Source organism: Saccopteryx leptura, chromosome 3 (assembly GCF_036850995.1).
Source record: "Saccopteryx leptura isolate mSacLep1 chromosome 3, mSacLep1_pri_phased_curated, whole genome shotgun sequence".
Classification (NCBI taxonomy): Eukaryota; Metazoa; Chordata; class Mammalia; order Chiroptera; family Emballonuridae; genus Saccopteryx; species Saccopteryx leptura.
Genome location: NC_089505.1, coordinates 103,993,674 through 104,017,160, shown reverse-complemented (window position 1 = coordinate 104,017,160; position 23,487 = coordinate 103,993,674). Strand labels below are relative to the sequence as shown.

Sequence of the window (23,487 nt, the reverse complement as noted above, 5' to 3'; positions counted from 1 at the left end):
ACAAAAGAGAAAAGCCCATTCTGATCCCTGATTCGGGACTTCGCGAACTAAATAAGCCTGTGTGCCAGCGGAGATAAGGGCACAGGATCGACGAGGCACGTCTTCCTGGCGGCTCATTATCCGTGGGGGGACGTTCAGGAACTGCAGGGAAAGTTGTTTTAAACTTTATTTACATATTGAAAGGATAACGCATGCAGTAAGAGGCACAGTGAACACTATTTTTTGGATGAAATGTGAAACATGGAAGAAATGCGCTTCTGGTGGGGTCTTTGGGCTTCGTTTCCTGATCTGGCTGTCCCATCCTAATTCACTCTGCGGACGCCGGGAAAATGGAATAAATAGTCCACTCTTCAGTGGGTGAAGCTGCTCCCAATTTACCCTGAGGGTGGCGAACCCAGCGACCCGACAGGCGGCGCCAAAGGTCACCACGGGAGCAACGCGCGCAGACCGAACAGCGCAGCTAGCAGGAGGGCGAGCCGGGGCGCGGGAGCAGTGCAGGGGCTGCTCAGGCAGGTGGCGTACGCGTCAAAGGCCAACTCGCGCAGCGCACACACATGCTGGGTGCGGCAGTCCGTGTCGCAGACCCGCATGTCGTAGCTGACCGAATTGTAGATATAGTAGCGCTGCAGCGTGTTCTGATCACTGGCGATGCGGCTCAGCGCCACGTGCATGGAACGGGCGCTTGCGTCGGGCACCTGGTAGGCCTTGGTCAGCTGGTACTCGAACTCCCAGAGCGCCTGCCCCATTGCGTTCGCCTGGTTCAGATCCACAAAGTAAGTCACCATGTCCTGGAGAGGGGGGAACGAAGCGATCCGGCCATGAGCACCCCCAATCCTGCACTGTGCCTTTGCCCCCCATATTCTATATATCCATAATAATGACCGCTATTAGTTAATAAGCATTTACTACTTCCCAGGTGTGTGTGTGTGTGTGTGTGTGTGTGTGTGCGCGCGCGCGCGCGCGCGCGTCAGAATCCTCTGATTGAATCTGATGAGGTAACTGTGTTTATTGCAGCATTTTACAGATGAGAAAACTGAGTTCTAAAGAGGTTAATTCCTTTGCCCATACTCCTTACACGTATGTGTTTGGTACCAAGGCAAGAGTGGAACCAGATGGTTTAACCCTATGGTCTATGCGCTTTCTGCCCCAGCAAGCTCCCAGGTACACAGAAGAGGCTCCGTAAATATTTACAGAGCCTGGTCAGGCGGTGGCACAGTGGATAGAGCGTCAGACTGGGGCGCCAAGGACCCAGGTTCAAAACCCCGAGGTCTCCAGTTTGAACGCGGGCTCCACTGGTTTGAGCACAACTCACCAGCTTGAACCCAAGGTCACTGGCTTGAGCAAGGGGTCACTCAGTCTGCTGTAGCCCTCCGGACAAGGCACATATGAGAAAGCAATCAATGAACCACTAATTTGCGACAACAAAGAATGGATAATTCTCATTTCTCCCTTCCTGTCTGTCTGTTGCTATCTGTCCCTCTCTCTGTCTCTCTCTCTATTTCTGTCACACACACACACACACACACACACACACACACATTTACAGAATGAATGGCTAAAAAGCAACTTAAGTAGGATGGAATATCTGGTTGAGAGAGGTTATAGAATTGTGATTGACTGGACGCTTGGGATACACCCCACAAGACCCCTAGGACTCAGGAGGTGTATCTTCAGGACTAGAATCTGGAAGGCTTTATCTGTCCAACACTTTGTACTTAAATGTGTGGCCCTGCTTCAGATCACTAGAGGTGGGGTAGGAGGAGCTGCCATGTATGGATGATAAATTCCTGCCTCCCATTTTGCAGATGAAGCAAGGGAGGCCCAAGGAGGTCAAAAAGCTCATGAGTGGTGGAGCCAGGATTCAAATCCAGGTCTGTCTGACTCCCTCCCTGGGCAGGATGTAAGGCATGTTAGTGGGGCCAGGTGCATCAGGGAGGGAATCCCAGCCTCCTCTTGCTAAGGCTCTCTGAGTGCCCATACGGATAAAAGGCTACACTCTTTAAAATCCTCAGACCTCTTCTCCATCTCTCTTTACTTCAGAATCAAGGACCTAGGTTATCTCATCCAGTGCTATGGGTTTTTTTTGGAGGGGGGGGGGTGTTTGTTTTTTTTCAGACAGAGAGAGAGAGTCAGAGAGAGGAATAGACAAGGACAGACAGACAGGAACGGAGAGAGATGAGAAGCATCAATCATTAGTTTTCTGTTGCGACACCCTAGTTGTTTATCTATCGCTCTCCCATATGTGCCTTGACCATGGGGCCACAGCAGACCGAGCAACCCCCGCTCAAGCCAGCGACCTTGGGTCCAAGCCGGTGAGCCTTTGCTCAAACCAGATGAGCCCGCACTCAAGCTGGCGACCTTGGGATCTCGAACCTGGGTCCTCCGCATCCCAGTCCAATGCTCTATCCACTGCGCCACCACCCGGTCAGGGCAGTGCCATGGATTTAATAGCCTTTTTGAACTCCCAGATTAAATCTCAATACCCACCTCTTCCTGAACTCCAACTTGGACACTCAGCTGCCTCCTCCTTGGCATTTTCAATTGGATGCCATTTAGACATCCTGAGGATAACAGGTCCAAAACCAGATTTCTGATCTTCCCTCCAAAGACACCTACTCCTACTCCCAGAGGCGGATTTAACGGCGGGCGCACTGGTCATGCGCCCTGGGCCCCGACTTCTGAAGGGCCCTGCAAAACCCCAACTTTACACTTTTTTCTAATGACACTAAGTTTGGTTTTATATGGGCAATTTTAACGTTAATAGTACATAATATTTTTTATTTATTTAAAAATATAGTTAACATGTATTTTTATTTTCCCTGTCTCTCTTTTTTAAGGGGCCCAATAGTTTCTTCTGCTCCCAGGGCCTCAACCAATCTTGATCCACCTCTGCCTCCCACAGTGATCCCATTTCAGTCAATGGCAACTTCATCCTTCCAGGTTTTCAGACCGAAGCCTTGGAGTCCTCGTTGATTCCTCTTTCTCTCACACCTCCCATCTAATCCACCAGCAAATCCCGTCTGCTCTGCCTTCAAAATACATCCAGGATCTGGCACTTCTCAGCATACAACTGCTACTGCCCTGGGCCACATCGCCATCACCTCTCAGTAGTTACTGTAGTCACCTCCTAACTCATCCCCCTTCCCCTCCACAGCCTGTTCTCTGCACAGCAGACACGGTGATTTTGTAAAGTTTGTAAATCAGATGATTTCCTTCTACCCCAAACCTTCCAGATCCCAAGTCCTACTCATGGCCTACGTGATCTAACCTCCGCTCTCACTCTCTCCTTGTGCCTTCCTCTGTGGCCACACTGGCCTCCTTGCTCTTCTCCTAACACACTGGCCACATGTCCACCCCAGGGCCTTTGACCTGCTCTTCCTCCACCTTCCCCAGATGCTCACATGGCTCGCTCCCTTAATTTACTCAGAATTGAAATGTCATCCTCTCAGTGATACTTCCCTGTCACACCTAACACACCTAGCACACACACATACTCTATAATTGTCACCACCTGCCTTTCACTCTTGTCTTTTCTCCTTAGCATTTATCTCCTGCCATACTTTGTTTATTGGCTGTTTCCTGTAAGAATGTCAGCTCCAGGAGAGCAACAACTTTGTTTTTTCACTTAAGTATCTCCTGAGCTTAGCACAGGGCCTGGCACATGGCACATAATTAATACATTTTGTTGAATAAATTAGAGACTAATATTTGTTAGTCATTTCAACAATCACAAGCACATCCCAGGAGGTGAGGGAGTGCTCGATGAGCTAGGGACCTGCTTTGGCTGTAGCCTAATCAGTGTAGAGAAGGCAGACGTGGGCAGTGGGCTTGAGGACACACTTGAGTACCAGGCCAAGGAGATCCATCTTATCCTGGGGACACTGGGGAGCCACTGAAGGTTTTTGAGCAGGAGAGAGACAAGTGCTTTAGAAAGATTAATCCTTTCTGTTGTATGTAGCAGATGAGGCACAGGAGGGTAGTGCTGGAGGCAGAGAAATTAGGTAAGAGGCTGAGTCAGTGGTCCAGGGCCAAGGTTGATTTGGGGAAAAAGAAATGACCTCATTTGGTGGCAGGATTTGGAGATAGCTCCAGGGGTCTGCTCCTGAATTCTAGGAGGGTGGAAGTAACTTGACCTTCCTGAGGTTTAGTGGTCAGTAGAATGTGGATTAGCTGGGAAGGAGTTAGGGAGTGTGGTGATGCGTGCGGGCCCCTCCCCTCCCTCCTTCTCCAGCCCCAATAGACCCAGGGCTCCTGACCTGCACCCTCAGTGTGGTTTGGTCGTATTGGAACAGCCGGATGCCTGGATTGTTGGCTCCGTTGACCACTCCAGGTAATGTGGTTTTCCATGGGGTGACCCCAGGTGTAAGGAACATGACATTGATGGGGGTACCTTTCAGGAGAGAGACGGCAGGACTGAGAGAGGCTGGTGAGAGAAGGAGGGAGGGAGGCTGGGAGGTGCCCTCCACGTGGAGTACCTGCATCATCATAGAACATCCGGAAGCTGTCCGTGTGGTGGTGCCCGAAGAACTGCCCCGCGATGACTCCATAGTGCCTCTGGACCACCTTCAGGTACTTCTCGTTGAAGTCCTTCCGGAACCACGCTGTGTTCCGTGTCTTCTCAAAGAACCCTGGGGGCACGTGGCCAATAATGAACACCTAGGAAGTAGGGGTGCCGGAAGGGGCTCAGAGATGACCTCCCAACCCTTCATTTCCACCTCTGCAAACCCACCCGTCTCCCCAGAGGGAAGCAGGCAGGCCCAAGTGTACCTCCTCCCGGAGTCCTCCGCCTTCCCGCTCCCGGGCGGATTCCAGGACCCTGCACCCAGTGCCGAGTGCACACGTGCTGCCCACCCACCTCTGTGCCTGTGCTGTGCCTGCCACCTGGGGTACCCTTCTCACTTTCACTTCTGTGAATCCTACTCGGACTTCAAAACCCAGTTCAGCCTGACCAGGCAGTGGCGCAGTGGATAGAGCGTTGGACTGGAATGCGGAGGACCCAGGTTCGAGACCCCGAGCTCGCCAGCTTGAGCGCGGGCTCATCTGGTTTGAGCAAAAGCTCACCAGCTTGGACTCAAGGTCGCTGGCTCGAGCAGGGGTTTACCCGCTCTGCCCCACGGTCAAGGCACATATGAGAAAGCAATCAATGAACTGAGGTGTCGCAACAAAAAACTAATGATTGATGCTTATCTCTCTTCGTTCCTGTCTGTCTGTTCCTCTCTCTGACTCTCTCTCTGTCTCTGTAAATACAAAAAAAAAAAAAAAACAGTTCAAAGGGCACCTCCTCGTGAGAGCTGACCTTCAGACTGCCTTCTCTTGGAGAGCTTGGGCCCTGTACCTAAACCCACCTTGCATGACTGTGTAGCACATGCTACAGGTCAACATGTGATCACGTCTTACATTCCTTGAATCACTCAGCTAAAAATACCTGGCCCCTTGGCCACCACGGCAAGAGGTAGAATGGGGGTGAGGGAAAAGGCCACTAGGAGCATGAAATTTGGAGTCAAACTACAGCTTGAAGACCAGCGGTGTGTCACCTCTCTGAGCTTCAGCATTCTCCTTGGGAACAGCTTTGAGAGTTAAACGAGACCATCTACAGGGAGTGCTCAGAAGCACCAGCCAGGAGATCCGGCTGCCATGTGCTTTTGTTCAGTGCAGGGACTCAAGCAAATGAGACACAGGCCAGTCCTTGGGGATTCGCCAACCCAGCAGACAAGGGCAGGGCGCCCCCTGGAGGTCTAGCCCACAGTGTGGGCTGCAGCTGGGAGTGTGCAGTAGTGGGAAGAGCACTGGAGTTGGAGTCTGGAGGCTGGGGTTGTGGCCTCAGCTCCACCCCTCAGTGTGAGACTTGGGATCATCACTGCCCCTCGGAATACACAGTGGGCTATGGGGTCCCAGCCTCACAAGCTGTTATGAGACTGGAATAAACCCTCTTCTGGTGCCGGGCTAATGAGGACCCTCTGTGATGTGGACCTATGGAGAGAGGGGATAAATTTGTGCCCAGGGGGAGATTTGTTCCGGAAGTGATTCCAGAGTGGGCGAGGAGGAGGCCAGAGCCCTTACCGCTTCCCCAGTTCTGACCGCATCACTCAGTATGTCTTCCAGCCACTGGAACTGCTGGCCAGGGTCAGACACGCCGGCCGTCTGCTCATTGTTGACATAGTACAGATTGGTGTTGAGGACCACGATTCGCCCAGTCCTCCCCGGCCCCGGCAACTTCTCAGAGTAGAAAGCACCTAGGACGTCACAGCCATGGAAAATATAAAGGGGTCCTCCACCTCTGACTAAACATACCTCTGCCCCCCTTCACTTCACTCTCCCGTCCTCTCCCTCCCTTGATCCCCCCTTCCCAGCTTTCCCATAAGACAAGCATCATGGATTAAGACTGAAGGCTCCGGCCTGGCGTGCAGGGGACCAGGGTTCGATTCCCAGCCAGGGCATATAGGAGAAGCGCCCATTTGCTTCTCCACCCCCACCCCCCTCCTTCCTCTCTGTCTCTCTCTTCCCCTCCCGCAGCCAAGGCTCCATTGAAGCAAAGATGGCCCGGGCGCTGGGGATGGCTCCTTGGCCTCTGCCCCGGGTGCTAGAGTGGCTCTGGTCGCGGCAGAGCGACGCCCCGGAGGGGCAGAGCATCGCCCCCTGGTGGGCGTGCCAGGTGGATCCCAGTCGGGCGCATGCGGGAGTCTGTCTGACTGTCTCTCCCCGTTTCCAGTTTCAGAAAAATACAAAAAAAAAAAAAAAAGACCAAAGGCTCTAGAGCCAGGCTGCCTAGGTTCAAATCCTGGCTCTACCACGTATGAGCTGTGCAACTTGGGAAAGTTACATAACTTCTCTATGTCTCACTGTCCTCATCTGTATAATGGTGATAACAACAAGGTGCATTTGCCCCTCCAGATAACACCCTCAGCCCCAGGAGCAGGTCTGTGTGAACTAAATCAATGGGCGACTGTGTCACAGGCTTCTGGTTGAGTGTGACCAAAGGGGGAGGCCCAGCAGCAGGGGCTGAGGAAAGGGAGGGGAGTAGGTCAGGGTTACCTTGGGCTGGCTGTGACTTTGGGTCTTTGTCCTCAACCAGGTGATTTTGTCCCCCAGGGAATGTTTGGCAATGTCTAGAGACATTTTTTAGTTATCGCTAGTGGAGGTGTTACTGGCACCTAGTGGGTCGAGCCCAGGAATGCTGCCAGACATCCTACAGTGCACAGCACAGCCCTCACAACAAACGCTCATTTAGTCCAACATGTCAGTAATGACAAGGTTGAGAAACCCTGCTTGAGCCGAATTGAAGGTCACTGCCCTATCCTAGGTTTTTTGTGAGTAGTCTAGTAAGGCGCTGAGGGTGGTACCTGGCACAGTAAATGCCAAGGTCTTCTGACCCTTGTTAGTGCTGTGGGGTAAGAGCATGGGCACTGGAGTCAGCCCTGGAGGCTGCTCCCAAGTCTGCCTCTTCTAAGCTGGAGTGACCTTGGCCAAGTGACTTGGTATCTTTAAGCCTCAGTTTCCTTATCTATAAAATGGGAATAACATCAGGACCAATCTCATGGGGATGTTGTGAAGATGGATTCGATCAGATCTTGGCACACAATAAGTGTGTATAATAGCTAATGGTATTAGTACCTTTTTTGAAGAGAGCGATGGAGTCATTACTGAGCCAGGGTCTCCATAGCTCTGCCACACGACTGTAGATACTGTTGTTCTGTGCTGGCAACTGGTTTTTGGGGTGAAAGTCATGATTTCCCAAAGCAGCGTATACTTTAGTGTCTGGGGAAATAAAGGAGAAATATAAAAATACATATGTGAAAGTGGAGTTAGTCATTTTTGGTTGGCCACTGGTCATCAGAACTAATGAAGAGCAACAAGGGGAAAATCCATAGGTGAGGAAGATAGAGATAAACTGACAACCTCATTTAATAGAATCGGCTGAACTTTGCTCAGACCTGGGAAGAGCAATGATTTCTCTGATCCTGGACCCTAACCCCATTCCCAGCAGAGAGTTTCCTGGTCAGAGAGGAAGCATGAGTTGCTCAGAGGGAAAAAGCTAGAAGATCTAAATAATCTTCAGGTCCGTTATCAGCCACTTGGTAATTTAGTGTTCCTTGTTCTTGTCAATTTCATCTTGCTGTTAGGGAAGAGGTCTGGGTCACTCTGGGAGGCCTTAGGAGTTTCACTCATTCATGAATCAGGAGTATTTACTGAGCACCTCGTCTGTGCCAACCTCTGCACCTGGTACCAGGCACCCAGTCCTGGTCCCAGAGGCCTTGCCGTGCAGTCGGGTTGACAGGTATTGAGTAATGAGGGGTGTTTGGATTTGTCACAGAAAAGGAAGAGCCCCTTGCTATGGAAGTATATAACAGGTGGGGGTAGGGGTGGGATCAGGGGAGGCCTCCCTGGGGAAGTGGCCTGTGAATGAGGCCAGGATGAGGAGCCCTTCAGACTCACTTCCTCCTTGTGAGTAGCCTCATTCCTGCTTTTATTTTACCACTCTGTCTGGCAGGTTCCTCAATAAATATTTGAGACAAACAAAAACTCCTCGGAGGCCCTGGCTGAGTGGCTCAACGGTAGAGCATTGGCCCAGCATGTGAAAGTCCTGGGTTCAATTCCCGGTCAGGGCACACAGGAGAGGTGCCCATCTGCTTCTCCAACCTTCCCCCTCTCCATTCTCTCTCTTCCCCTCCCACAGCCAAGGCTCCATTGGAACAAAGTTGGCCCCAGTGCTAAGGATGGCTCCATGGCCTACGCCTCAGGCGCTAGAATGGCTTCAATTGTAGTGGAGCAATGCCCCAGAGGGGTCAAGCATCATTCCCTGGTGGGCATGCTGGGTGGCTCCTGGTAGGGCGCATGCGGGAGTCTGTCTGTCTGCCTGCCTCTTCCCTGCTTCTCACTTCTGAAAAATACAAACAAAAACTCCTCTGAGCTTTGTAAGAGCCTTGCCCTTACTTGCCCTTTTATGAGCTTGTCTCCCCTGTGGGAGTGACCTTGAAACAAGGAGGGAGGCTGGAGATTCCAAGTCCCAGCTGGGAAAATGTCTCTAACAAGCATTTTGTCCTGTATAGCCTGTAAGGTCTGGAAATGCCGAAAGCTCTGCCAAAGGAGAAGGTTGTAGAATTCCCACTAGGAACTGTTCACAAAGCAGGAAGCCATCAATGTAACTGTCTGCAAAAACCTCACCTCTCTAAAGTACCAGCAGACATTAAAGATCCATTTTAAGAAAAAATGCAAATTCCTGGAATCTCAAGGACATTGAGAAAGAAGAGAATGTCTCGCTTTTTGCTGCTTCTCTGTGCCAAGCACTGTTAGAAACCCCTTACAAGCTCCATAAGGTCATGGCCTGGCATCTGTTCCACTGCCCATTCCCTACCCCTAGACTTGTCTCCTATAGTAGATACTCAATAAATATTTGTTGATTGACTAAATGAGTGAGTAAATTGCCTTATTTAATTCTCACAGCAGCCCTCTGAGCAGATACCAGTATTCTCTTGATTTTTCCCAAAAGTGTCTTGGTGAGATTACTCAGCTAGAAGGTGGCAGGGCCTGGACCGGGGCTGGGTCGGTTTGCCCTGTGTGTGTGCGTTCAACATGCTGCCATGCTGGAGAGGCGGGGACCAGTGTGCACAGCAGCTCTGATGGGGAACACAGGTGGCACATGGCAGGAAGAACACATGACTGGGAACCCAAATCTCACATTTCAGTCCCTTTCTCCTGTCTAATTTGCTTAAGCTTAATTACCTATAAAATAGGAAGTGTTCTGCTTGACCTGAGTTATAATTCTCAAATATGATAAAGCCTCATTTCATCTCTTCCAGTTTGTTCTCATTTTCACAGCTCTGTAAGTGGGTGCGTCTTACCAGCAGGGCCATGAGAAAGCACTGTGTCATCATACTTTAAGTGACAGTATTTCTTAGCGATACGTAAAATCACGCAGTCAATGGCATCTTGGATATTAGGAGAATCAGTAATCATGCCAGTGGTATTATAAACTAGAAAAACCTCTACATTTGAATGTTAAAGAGTAGTTAATAAAGCTCTTTCTTATCAATTATTTGCTTTTATTCCAGAAGCCCCAGGTGGAGCAGGGAAAGCATGCTCAAGGTTAGATCTGAATTTGAATTTCTCCCTAGGAACTGACAAGCTTTGAGAATAATAACAGCTAATGTTGGGGGGGGGGAGTGGCTCTCTCTCTCTCTCTTTATATATATATATATATATATATATATATATATATATATATATATATATATATATATATATATATAAAATATTTGAGAAGAGTGCATGACACTTAGCACTCAATACATACAGGGGTGACCAAAGTAGGTTTACAGTTGTTGATATGGATAAAGACATATGGGGTTATGATTATCACAATAGCTTTATTAACTCAAAAGAATGTCGCAATGCAACTGTAAGGCTACTTTTTCCTACCTCTGTAGACACACATAGTTATTGCTGCTGCTGTTATTATTTTTTTATTAGTATTATTTCCTATCTGGGTCCTGGGGACCCATGACTAAGACCTAGAGGAAGCGGCTATAGAAGAACAGCTGAGGGTGAGGGGGCTGGTGTCCTGCTTCCATGGGTCCCAGCCAGCAGCCCGGGAGCCCGATCCAGCCCTCAGGACCTTGTGTTTGGCACTGCTTGCTTTAAAACCATTTTCAAGGGCCATTAGATGGGACATGCAGACCCCGTTCTCCCTGTCTTGTCCCATGGGACTGTGGCCATAATCACTCACAATCCCCGCCAGCTCTCCTAAGCTCAGAAGGAAGGTCTTGGAAACACTAAGAAATAATACCTTGGCTGGAAATCAGCATTTCCCAGAGGCCTCAGTGGCTGGGATGGTTTGAGGGCCATGGATGGCAACTCCAGGGCCATCGCAGGACACAGGGCTGTGCACGAGCCCATGTGAGACTTATCCAGGGCAGAAGGCAGTGAAATGTCAGGCATATCCATTCATAGGTTGTGTGTGCTTCCACAGGGCCGTGACCTCTGTGTTCCTTGCAGGTTGTTGGAAGGTAAGGGATGATGGCTGCGAAGCGCCCGGCCCGGGACCTGGCCACAGCCATCGTTGTCAGTGTGTGAAAGCTGCTGCTCTCTATCTTGCTGCCCCACGGTGCCATGCAGCACCTGGGGTTCAGGAAATGCTGTGGGGGGCCCATGGCAGGGTCTTACCTGGGAAGACCTCTCTGATGAGCTTAGTCAGGCGTTCCACAATTTCCAGCACGGCCGTCTCTCCCAGACTCTTGTCGGGCACATGAGGTGTGTCATCACTGCAAAACACCACCAAGCCGGTTTGGTGTGGCCGCTCGGGATGGGGAACGAGAAACGGAGGGCAGGGCCGGGGGCTCTGCTGTGAGGAAAGGGGCTGAGGAACTGGGCCTCGCGTCCACTGAGAGGCATGGCCAGGCTGCAGCTGGGAGCCACACGGGACAAAGTTCAAACACGGGCTCTGCCATTGAGCTGCTGTGGGTCCCTGGGCTGGCTGTTTAACCTCTTTGAGTCCCCATTAGCTCATCCATAAAACAGGGATAATGATGGTACCTACTTATGGAGTATTTGCGGACTTCAGTAAATGGCTATATATATAATCTGAAATGTAGAATGGTGGCTGCTAAATTGTAGTGGGTATTATTATTTAGAAGGAAGCTCCAGTCCCAACTACAAGCCCCCAGGGAGCTCGAGGTAGAGAAGCTGAGTTCTGCTCCTTTGTCAAAGGTTTCTAAGAACTCTGGAGCTGGTTTCAGAGCATAGAGTCCAGATCTGCAACACGGCAGACCCTGGACCTGACTCTGCCGTTTGCTTGCGCCCCCCCTTCTCCATTCGGCTTACCTGAACTGCGGTATCTGCCTCAGAAATGCACAGCAAGGTGGGAAAGCGGGGGAAGGGAATAGGGAAGGTGAAGTTTGGAGTAGGAGCCCCAACAAGCTAGTATGCCTTAGGACTGCTGGACCCCAGGGGGCAAGGCTGCGCTGCTAAATCACTTCCTGGAAGTTAATTAGCTTAACAATACTGGCACAGCCGCTCACAGCCCACGAGGGCCTACTTTGTGCCAGCTATTTTCTGTGCATTGTACCCACACCCACTAATTCGTTCTTCATAATAACCCCACAACATAGATTCTATTGTTGGTCCCATTTGGCAGGTTAAAAAACCAAGGCACAGAAGGAAGAGGAGTTCTGCCTAAGTGTATATGACTAGAAAGTGTTGGTGTCAGGGTTTAAACCCAGGCGAGTTCAGTCTGAGCTCACACTCATCGTATCCTACTGTGTCTCTGATACCCTCACCGGGGCGGCAAGCGGAGCCTTGTAGCCCTGTCCTCCCAGAGACAGGCCAGAAATTCGGATAGTAGACCAAAACCTCATTTTCTTCTAGTTTGGAGGATCTAATTCTGTCTGATAGAAACATCCAATTTCTACAGGTTATTCCCTAAGAGATTGCAACTCTCCCTGGGAAGTCAAATTTCTTAGATTGAAGAATTACAAAAAGTCCTAGAGGTCCTGTTATCCAATGCCACCCATCTCTGCAAGGTCCCGGTTGAGGGTCATGGCCTCAAGGTCACACTCTTCTGAAGTTGATATCTGAGACCCTATCACATTTATTAAGTGTCCGGCCTTGGTCCTCCCCACTGGGTCCATCTGAGGTTGTTCCTAGTCGGTCCCACATCACACTGAGGGACATCTAGGCATTATGGGTTTGATCCTGCCTTTTGAGGTGTCCACTGACGCTGAAGAGGGAGCAAGAAGTCAGAGCTCCTGTCAGCCTTCCTCCCCATCTCCCTGGCTCACCAATTCTTTCAGGAAATCCTCCCTAGTTCTGCGGAGTCAGGTGCCCTGTGAAGCTTTCATGTCCCCCCGCCCACAGTGACCCTCTCTCGCCTCTGGGATACAACAGTCAGCAGGCTTGTCTGCATCGCCCACAAGACCGTGAGCTCCTTGATGGTGATTTGGGGTCTACATCATCTTAGTTCCTACCGTCTACCCCAGACTACCCAGGGCAAAGAGGGGAGGAGCCAGGGAGAGGGGGGATCTCGAGCGATGAAGACAGTGCTGAGGACAGTTGGAGGACGTACTTCCTGGGACGAGAAGCAGAAATGGAGTCTCTGTGGCTGAGCGGAAGTCACCCCTCAAGCTCCCTTCAAGCAGAGCAGCGCTCTGACCAGTGAGAACACCCTAGGGCCAGGTTAGCCCCAGGTTGGCCAGCAGCCAACCAGGACACACGGTCCCAGTGCTGGACTACTTTCAGCCCTCCGACCTTCCCCCATCCCTGCATTTGGCTCTCTGGGGCTTGCAGTCCCTAAAACCCAGCGGCAGTGGCTGCAATATTTATCCCCCAACTTAAGACTTGGGACTTTTCCACATGCCCCCAATTGTGCCCCGACCCTGTCCCCAGCCTCAGTGAGAGCTGCATTCTGCTGAGGCCAGGAGACACGGGGGTCGAGGGCACAGACTTTGGAACCAGCCACACCGGGGTCCCTTTGAGCTTCAAGTGAGGACTAAGGGAGAAAGTTCAGGAAGGTTCCAGGCGGCAGGTGGCACCCAGCTGTTGTGACGGATCTCACCCTGTCCAGAGGATGAAGTCTGGCTCCGGCTCGATCTTCTTCATGACGTAGATGGAGGAGTTGATGAGGGCCCAGGGAGAATCACAGAGGTAGTCACCCCAGGGACCCGGGTTGTGCACCGGCTGGGAGCCGGCTGATGGGCATACCTTGAGGGGGTCTGAGGATACCTTGTAGTCAGGGTCAAGGTGCAGGTCAGAGATGTGCCAGAACTTCCCTGCAGGGGAAAGGAGACCCTTCTCAGTGTTGGGCCCTCCCTGAGCCCAGATAGGGAGGCAGTCTGGGGGAACCCTGGACTGGAGGAAGGGAGGTTGCCCAGGTGAAATGGTCCAGAGAAAATGGGCCATGGGATTTATCCAGGAAGGCACTGAGTGGAGCAGAGCACAGGCTTAGCTCCATGACCTGTGACCTATGACAAGGCCCTCTCCATCTCCCACCTCAGCGTCCCTGGAAGCAGCATGAGGGACTGGGCTGAGGTATGACCCTCAAGAAGCCTTAGGGAGGTCTAAGGAAAGTGCTTGTCTTAAAGCAAAGGTGGGAGAGGGTCAGAGTTAAGTACTTGGGCTCTGAGCCACAGAGCAGCTGTGTAACCTTCAGCAAGTCACTTCACCTCTCTGAGCCCAAAATTAAAGCCATATTTTGGCCCTGGCCAGTTGGCTCAGCGGTAGAGTGTTGGCCCAGCATGTGGAAGTTCCAGGTTCGATTCCCAGTTGGGGCACACAGAAGACATGACCATCTGCTTCTCCACTCCTCCCCCCTCCTTTCTCTCTTTCTCTTCCCCTCCTGCAGCCATGGCTCAAATGGTTCCAGGCACTGAGGATGGCTCCATGGCCTTGCCTCAAGCACTAAAATAGCTCAGTTGCTGAGCAATGGAGCAGCAGCCCCATACAAGCAGAGCATTGCCTGGTAGGGGGCTTGCCGGGTGGATCCTGGTCGGGGCGCACGCAAGAGTTTGTCTCTGCCTCCCCATCTCTCACTTAAAAAAAAAAGCGCTGTATCTTATTATGCTTCATGGAAATATGTACAAAAATCTGACCTGGGAGAAGGCTTACCCACCAAATGAGCTGTAAGATGTCGCTAATTAATACCAGCAAAAACCTGGGAAATAGGTATAGAAATAAGAGTTTAAGAAAGCTAGGCCAGAACAGAAGGAACGTAATGTCAGATTGGACTGAATGTCCCCTGGGGGTGTTCTTAGTGATTCTGGATGCAGGGTGACATCTCAGGCAGCTGGGAGTAGTCCTGTTTGCCAAAATGGTTGACTGAAACCTGGGCTCAGCTCCAAACCAAGGGACACGGAAATGCCAGAAATTCCTTGGTGTAACAGAGAGAAGGGAATCCGAAGAAACAGGCCACATGGAGTGGATTCATCATCTGTACCCACCACCGAGCCTGATCCAAGTAGTTTCAATGATGTTCATTGAAGAGGGTTGAACAGGATTGGCCTCTGCCCCAAATCCTGTGTTTCTGGCTAAAACAGGGCGAGGCCTGAGGTTTCCTCACCCTCCACCATTGGTGTCACTTCCTACCCAACCTCAGGACACTGGCCTGGGCCTGGGCATCTGGCTTCTGTTTCTTTCGGGGTTGGATAGCCAAAGCACCACCCAAGCCACAGGACAGGCTGGAAGGTGAAGCCTGGCCCCTGATCCCCACTTCCTGACTTTTCCTCCCCAGATGCTTCTGGGCTTTTGCCCACCTCTCTGGATCCACACCAGGTCTCAGGAAAGGACCAGAAACTTGTTCACATTAAGGTGCAAATGACTGATCGCAAGTCCTTATCCCTCTTGTGATCATTATACAGCCATCCTCACCACAGCCTTGTAAGTATTATTAATCATTATCGCCATTTTGCAGATGAGAAAACTAAGGTCCAGAGGTCAATATGCTTGAGATCACAAAATTGTGTGTGTGTGTGTGGGGGGGGTCTTGTGGCTCCCCATCCTCTGCCAAGAAGATGTGATTGCTAAGGGGGAAACCACCAGTACCTTTATTTTATTTTATTTTATTATTTTGAGAGAGGCAGGGAGAAAGAGACAGACAGGAACATTAGGTTGTTCCTGTATGTGCCCCCACTGCAGATTGAACCAGCAACCTCTGCACCTTGGGATGACGCTCCAACCAATTGAGCTATCCGGCCACGGCTACCTTTTTATTTTAGATAGGTCTTTTGTACAGAGTCTATGCCTACATTTTAATTTTTTTTACCCAAACTGAGAGCCTTTGTTTATAATGGGGAGAATTTAGGTTGTTCGCACAAATTGTGATCACTAATATATTTATATTACTCCTATGGGGCAAAATCCTAAACCAGAGGAAAGAAACTCCCATTTCAACAAGTAAATGAACAGAGTCGGTAGATTTCCCAAGCCCGTGCGCTGAGACTCTGAGTGGGTCACTCCTGCTTCCGTGCCTGAGAGCAGGCTGGCGGGGCCAGCTGCAGAGAGCGGCCCTCTGCCCGCCTCTCTGAAGGACACGGCAGAGACCACGCCCCTTCCTCAAGCCTGCTTTCCCAACTGACCACAAACACTGAGCAGTTTTGCCTATTGACATCAGCCCTCAAAATATTCAATGGACACTTCTCCACTTCAGAAACTCCTTGTCCACTAATGGAGACTCAAGTGTCAACTGTCAGTTTGCTGCTTCTTGCAAGCTCCGATCTAGTCAGTGTGTAGCCTTGAAACTCCTTCCAGCCTCCCTGGAACTTCCCGTGACCTCTGTGTACATGTGTGTACGCATGTGTGCATGTGTCTGAGGCCCAACTCCATGGAGAGGCCAGGAATAGTGGAAAGACTCAAGTATACTTACTAGCTGAGGGAACAGACCTGGTTTGCAATTCCAGCTCTACCACCTACTAGCTGTGTGAACATGAGCAACTCACCCTGAGCCCCAGTTTTCCCTGTCTGTAAAATGGGGACAACAGCACCTCCTGCCTCTTCAGGTCACTGTGAAGGTTGAAATGAGACAATATAAGATCTGTGCAGTTAGAAGCTGACGGATAATGAAATGTTGCATCGGGGTATGTGTGGGAGGAGAGAAGGAGCCAGCATGTTGGTGCTCACCCAAGCTCTTGGCTAAGGAAGATGGCGGTAGAAACTCCACAGTTTCCTGCAAAGCAGGGATGATTGCTATCTGATTGGGTGTCCCAAAGTTCTTTGCACTTTCAGGAAGAGTCTCAGACTCTAAAAACTGACAGGTGCTGTGGGATTTTTCTTTTTATTTAATTTTGTTTTTAAATTATAGATGTATGCATTCCAGAAAGTTTGGAGAAAAGAGAAAAATAATAGTACCTATAAAACCCATCATCACAAGATAATACATGAAACGGCATAATGCATAAGGCAGCTGAGTGCTGTGAAAATTAATAAGCAGAAACCTCATTTAAATTGGAGTTGGGGGCCTTTCGGTCTTCTCTGCACTGGGAGCAGCTCTCCTGCCACAGCCCCTCATCCCCTGCAAATGTGCGCCTGTGCCAAGTTTACCTCCAGCCCGTCCTTGGTCAGGAGCACCTCTTAGCTTCTGCGCCGGTCACTGTCTGCAGCAGTGCTGAAACGGCCAGAAACACTGACAGATGAGAGCCTCAGCAGCTTGGCAGCCCCATGTCCCCTAACCACACTCATTTCTAGCCGTGACTTCTAAGCGAGTATCATTTCAAGGGACAGTGACACACCAGATGGCCATGGAGCTCTTTTGCCTGATAGTGGCCATTCTCATTCTCTTCACCATGTAAAGGAGCCGTCTCCACCTCCCATAGTTCTTTCTCCAGTGCCTTGTTGGCCCTATATGTTCCTTTTCCTACATCTCCCCAGACAGCCTGGGGAAAGTGGTTAGCTCAGGATTTGACAGAGCAAAAACAAATAAATACTGTATTAATAAGAAAAATAGGCCCTGGACGGTTGGCTTGGTGGTAGATGTCTGCCTGGGTTCGATTCCCAGTCAGGTCACACAGGAGAGGCAACCATTTGCTTCTCCACCCCCACCTTCTCCTCCTGCAGCCATGGCTCAAATGGTTAGAGCAAGTTGGCTCTGGGTCCTGAGGATCACTCCATGGCCTCGCTTCAGGTATTAAAGTAGCTCTTTTGCCAGCAACAGAGCAGTGGCCCCAGATGGGCAGAGTGTCACCCCATCAGGGGGTTTGCTGGGTGGATCCTGGTCAAGGCTCATGCAGAGTCTGTCTCTGCCTCCCTGCCTTTCACTTAATAAAAAAAAAAAAGAAAAAGAAATAAAAAAAATAAAATAAAATTGGAGTTGGGAGGGCCTGTAGGGTGTGCTTTCACACCCAATCACTCACAGTCAATTACCTCAAAACAGGAAGAGACTTTCCATCTCCAACAGGAAGATATTTTTCTATTCTACTACTCCAGAAGAAGGAGGACTTTTTTCTTTTTTTTTAATTTTTTTATTTATTTATTCATTTTTTAGAGAGGAGAGAGAGAGACAGAAAGGGAGAGAGAGGAGAAGAGAGACCGAGAGAGAAGGGGGGAGGAGCTGGAAGCATCAACTCCCATATGTGCCTTGACCAGGCAAGCCCAGGGTTTTGAACCAGCGACCTCAGCATTTCCAGGTCGACGCTTTATCCACTGCGCCACCACAGGTCAGGCAGGAGGACTTTTTTCTTGCCTGGCAATCACTCAGCCAATGAAAGACTGCCTCAACTCGGCCAATGAAAAGCCGCTACACTTCAAACTACCTGTTTTCTCCATTAAAATCCTAGTTTTACAACAGCCCCCCCACCCCACTCTCCCGTCCTCTATAAAATAACGGTTCTCTGGACTTGCTCTGGTTTGCTCTTAGACCACATGTCCTGAATCATAATTCTTTGCTGTTCCTAAATAAACCCACTTTGCTGGAAAATATCTGCCTATTTGTTTAAGGTCAATAGTACAAACTTGGTCTTTCCACTTCCTAGCTGTGGGATCTTGGGCAACTGTTGTGTCCCTCTGAGTCTCATTTTCCTCATCTACAAAATGGATATAATGGTAATAGTTCCCACTTCACAGAGACTAGAAAAATCAAATGAGTTTTTATTTCATGTTTTAAACAAGCTTTAAAAAGACAGCATATGTCAAGCACCTTGCACAAGAATGGCCCATCGTAAGTGCTGAATAGGCAAATGTTAGCTCTTCTTGGCTATTTTTCTTAGTATTTGTTTTTACATAGCATTATTTTAAAACAGGTTGAAACTGTACAGCTTGGGTTCAGGTCCAGGCTCAGACATTAACTAGATGTATAACCTTAGGTTGGTTAACTGGGTTGGTTAACTTCTGTAAGGCTCGTTTTCCTTGATAAGCCCTACTTCATTAGGCTGTTGTGAAGGTATTATGTAAAAATTCCAGCAGTGTGTGGCACATAATAAGTACTTAATAACTGTTACTTCCTGTTTTCAATTTTGCAGTATTATCTTGAATCTTTTCCATCAGGAGTTTTTACCATAAGTAATTGAGTTTTCCATTATTGTTAGCATTTTTAATTGGTATTATAAACAATGCATTGCAGCATGTTAGTGCATTTAGGAGGAGGTGAGATTCTTTTTTTTTTTTTTTGTATTTTTCTGAAGCTGGAAACGGGGAGAGATAGTCAGACAGACTCCCGCATGCGCCCCACCGGGATCCACCCGGCACGCCCACCAGGGGCAACGCTCTGCCCCTCCGGGGCGTCGCTCTGCTGCGACCAGAGCCACTCTAGCGCCTGGGGCAGAGGCCAAGGAGCCATCCCCAGCGCCCGGGCCATCTTTGCTCCAATGGAGCCTCGCTGCGGGAGGGGAAGAGAGAGACAGAGAGGAAGGAGAGGGGGAGGGGTGGAGAGGCAAATGGGCGCCTCTCCTGTGTGCCCTGGCCGGGAATCGAACCCGGGACTTCTGCACACCAGGCCGACGCTCTACCACTGAGCCAACCGGACAGGGCCGGTGAGATTCTTTTTAACCACTAAGACCATTGGCATTTTGGATTTCTAAGAAAAGATATTTAAAAGTAAAAGAGTGGCCTGACCAGGCGGTGGCGCAGTGGATAGAGCCTCGGACTGGGATGCGGAAGGACCCAGGGCCTGAGGAAGTAGATGACCCGAGGACTGACCCGGCCTGAGCTCCATAGGGACAAGCAACGAGTCTACGGCCACATTACCCTGGATGCGCCCGATCTCGTCTGATCTCGGAAGCTAAGCAAGGTCGGGCCTGGTTAGTACTCGGATGGGAGGGACAAGAGCAGAACCCTGAGCCAGTCCTTCCCTGATCAGCCTCAATTTCTGCAGCTACAGAAAGGGTGCTGGGTCATCTCAAAGGACTCCAGAGAAAAGCAATCTAGACTTCTAAAGAAAACTACAGCTGCAGCCTTCCCACCAACTCACCTCTAAGTGCATGGAAATCTAACTCTCTAACAGGGATCTCGGACTAGACATAGCCCAAATCAAACTGCTGTCTCCTCCTCCTGCGTCTCAGCAAATGACAACTGTGTCCTTCCAGTTGTGAGACTAGACCTTGGAGCCACCCTGGAATCCCCCTCTCTCACACTCCCCATCTGTCGACAAGTCTTGTTCAGAATCAGACCGTCTCCCTCCACCTTCCATCCCACCGGCCCAGGCTGAGCCGCCATCTTTCCTCTCGGGATGATGGCAACAGCCTCCCCCCGGGCTTGGCTGCTTCTCCTTTACTAGGGCGACCGAATGGTCCAGTTTGCCCAGGACTACAGGGAGTGTCCAACACACCAAACTTTAAGTGCTAAAATTAGAAAATTAGGAGAGTCTCCAGCAAACCGACATGGTTGCTTCCCCTGCCTCCATGGCATTACAGCTTCTTCTCAGTTCAAGAGCCCAAGGTTCCTCTTAAATGTATACATGTCACATCACAGCGCTGCTTAAAACCCTCTAATAAAAAAATAAAAAAAATAAAAAAAAAAAAAAAAATATATATATATATATAACTTAGCCTGACCTGTGGTGGTGCAGTGGATAAAGTGTCTACCTGGAAATGCTGAGGTCGCTGGTTCGAAACCCTGGGCTTGCCTGGTCAAGGCACATATGGGAGTTGATGCTTCCAGCTCCTCCCCCATTCTCTCTCTCTCTCTCTCTCTCTCTCTCTCTGTTTGTCTCTCCTTCTCCTCTCTAAAATGAATAAATAAAAAATAAATAAAAAATAAAAAAAATAAAAATAAATAAATAAATAAAACCCTCTAATGATGTCCCATTTCACTCCGACTCCTTAAATTGTCCACAAGGTTATACATGAGCTGGTGCCAGCCCCCCACGCCCACCCCCGTGGTTCCCTGCCCTCATCTCTACCACTCCCCTTGCCCACCCCGCTCCAGCCATGCTGGCTTCCTCGTCCATCCTCACGCCCATCACCTGTGTGTCCAGTTCAGGGCCTGTGAACTCTCCATGCTCTCTTACTAGAATGTTCTTCTCCAGATGTCCACGTGTCTCTTTCCCTCATTGCCTCAGGTCTCTGCTCAGATGTCACTTTATTAGAAAGCTCTTCTCTGGCCAACCCACAAGTGCCCTCTCCCCACCCTCCCTTTATTCTGCTTTATTATTTTCCATAACACTTGTTGTCACCTGGAATGCTTACATGTGTCTTTTGAGTTGTTTTTTCCCAGGTGAAGAAAGGTTTCAGGAGGACTGGGGCTTGGTTTGTTTTCCTTTCCCATTCCTAGAACAGCTCATGGTACATAAGAGGCCCCCAACCAACATTTGTTGAGTGAATTCATGAATCTTCCTGCTACTTTCTCCCTCTACTAGTTGGCTGGCTCTTATGTCTCAACACCTTTTAGAAAAATTAGTGTCCCTCCCCTGGCCAGCTGTCTTCCACACTTAAAATCTTCAGGCTCAAATAGCACCACCACAGTCTACTGACTCTGTCACCCAGCCTCCCTGACCAGCTCCCTGCCTTGCTATCTTTGGCAGCATTTCCAGATTTCTGTGAGCAGCTTCCAGCAACCCTGATCCTGAGAGCACAGTGCAAAACAAAGACATCACAGGCATTTGCAGCACCTACCTGATCCAGCCCTGGCGACTCCCCAGTGGGCCAGGAAAACCAGCAGCTTGAGCAGCCTCATCCTTGGGGTTCGCCTCCCAGGAGATGTGGGATTCTCCAGGCTATCATTCGCGCCACAGGCTTCCTTACTGGGTCTTGGCAGCCAATTGACTGAGCAGAACTTGCTGTCCTGCTACCCGGTGTCCCCAGTCACCAAGGCATCTGGGTCCTCTGGCTTTTCCTCCTTCACCCAGCTGGGTGTGAGTTGGGTTTGCCCGAGCTGAGGCACCAGCCAGGCCTTTGGACTTTGAAGTAGAAAGTAGCACATGTCACGCCAGTTCCTCAGAGCATGTTAGTCCAACCAGCAACTGGATTCTCCAGGGAACTCCCCCAACCCCAGTCACTGAGAAGCAGGTGTCATAGACTAAACCCTTGAAATATTTATGTTGCGCCACCCAGCAGAACAAAGAAACCTGTATAACATGGTTGGTCTTTGCCATCAAAGGAACTTAACTGCTAGTTGGGGCTGGAGCTGCTCAACCACAATGAACCAAGGCTAAGAGTCATCTAGTCATTCATGCCAGGAACCATGTCCTAGGGAGATGGAGGGGACCCAGGGCAGCCCCTGTCCTGAAGATGAGGAGGTAAACCACTGGACTGCATGTCAGCATGTTAGGTGGCTTGACAAGCCCGGAGGAGAGATCTGACTCAGACTGAGAAGGTGACATGGCTTTGTATCTTATTATTGAAAGGGTCTCGGAGGGAGGTTGGAGGGTAGGTGAAAGAGGTAAAGAGATTAAGTACAAATTGGTTGTTACAGAACAGTCATGGGGATGTAAGTACAGCACAGGGAATGTAGTCAATAATATTCTAATAACTATGTGTAGTGTCAGATGGGTACAAGATATATCAGGATGATCACTTAGTAAGTTATATAATGTCTAATCACTGGGGTGTACATCTGAAACTAATATAATATTGTATGTCAACTATAATTGAAAAATAAAAAATTATTTAAATAAAAATGTGTCAAATAGAAATTGAAGTAAGGAATAGTGTAATGAATCCCAAAGAACCCATTTCCAGCTGCAGCAATTATAAATTTAAAGCCAGTTACTTTATCTATACCATCACCTCCAACTCTGTTGGATTATTTTAAAGCAAAGTCCAGAGATCGTATAATTTTGTTAAGGACTCTTTTTTTTCCTAACACAATGATAACACCATTATCAGATCTAAAAAAAACCTAATAACAGTAGTTCCTTTCACCAGGTAGATTATGTGTTCAAGGTTTACATTTCCCTGATAATCTCATAATTATTTTAAAAGCTGGTTTATTCAAATCAGGATCCAAACCAGATCCACACATTGCATTTGGTTGCTGTGTCTCTTAAATTGCTCTTAACTTGTAGACCTCTCCCCCTTTCCCTTTTTTCTTTGCTCTCTCTCTCTCTCTTTTTTTTATCTAGTGAGAGGAGGGGAGTCAGAGACAGACTTTCACATGCGCCCCATCCGGGATCCACCCAGCAAGCCCACTAGGGGCGATGTTCTGCCCATCTGGGGCATTGCTCCATTGCTCAGCAACCAAGCTCTTCTTAGTGCCTGAAGCAGAGGCCATGGAGCCATCCTCAGCACTCAGGGCCAACTCACTCCAATCAAGCCATGGCTGCAGGAGGGGAAGAGAGAGAGAGAGAGAGAGAGAGAGAGAGAGAGAGAGAGATGGGTACTTCTCCTGTGTGCCCTGACCAGGAATCAAACCCAGGACATCCATATGCCAGGCCAATGCTCTACCACTGAGCCAACTAGCCAGGGCGTTTCTTTGCTCTTTGTCAAGGGAACCAGGACATTTTGTCCTGTGAAATTGCCCACATTCTAGAGGATTTGGCTGATTGCTTCTTGGTACTGTCATTTAACCTGTTCCTCTGTCCTCCATATTTCCTGTAAAATGGTAGTTAGATCTAGAGGTTTGATAACATTCAGGTTT

The 23,487-nt window shown here is 49.6% G+C and overlaps 1 protein-coding gene across 1 annotated transcript; it reads right to left on the bottom strand.

Moving 5' to 3' along the window:
* Window positions 1-152: 152 nt before the first annotated feature.
* SMPDL3B (sphingomyelin phosphodiesterase acid like 3B) lies at window positions 153-21,816 on the bottom strand. Its single transcript, XM_066375589.1, has 8 exons — window positions 21,525-21,816; window positions 13,547-13,760; window positions 11,161-11,258; window positions 7,612-7,755; window positions 6,061-6,233; window positions 4,476-4,656; window positions 4,257-4,390; window positions 153-788 (listed from the first exon to the last, which is right to left on the bottom strand). The coding sequence occupies exons 1-8, from the start codon at window positions 21,583-21,585 to the stop codon at window positions 423-425; spliced, it is 1,371 nt and encodes a 456-aa protein (XP_066231686.1). The 5' UTR covers window positions 21,586-21,816; the 3' UTR covers window positions 153-422.
* Between the last annotated feature and the right edge of the window lie 1,671 nt (window positions 21,817-23,487).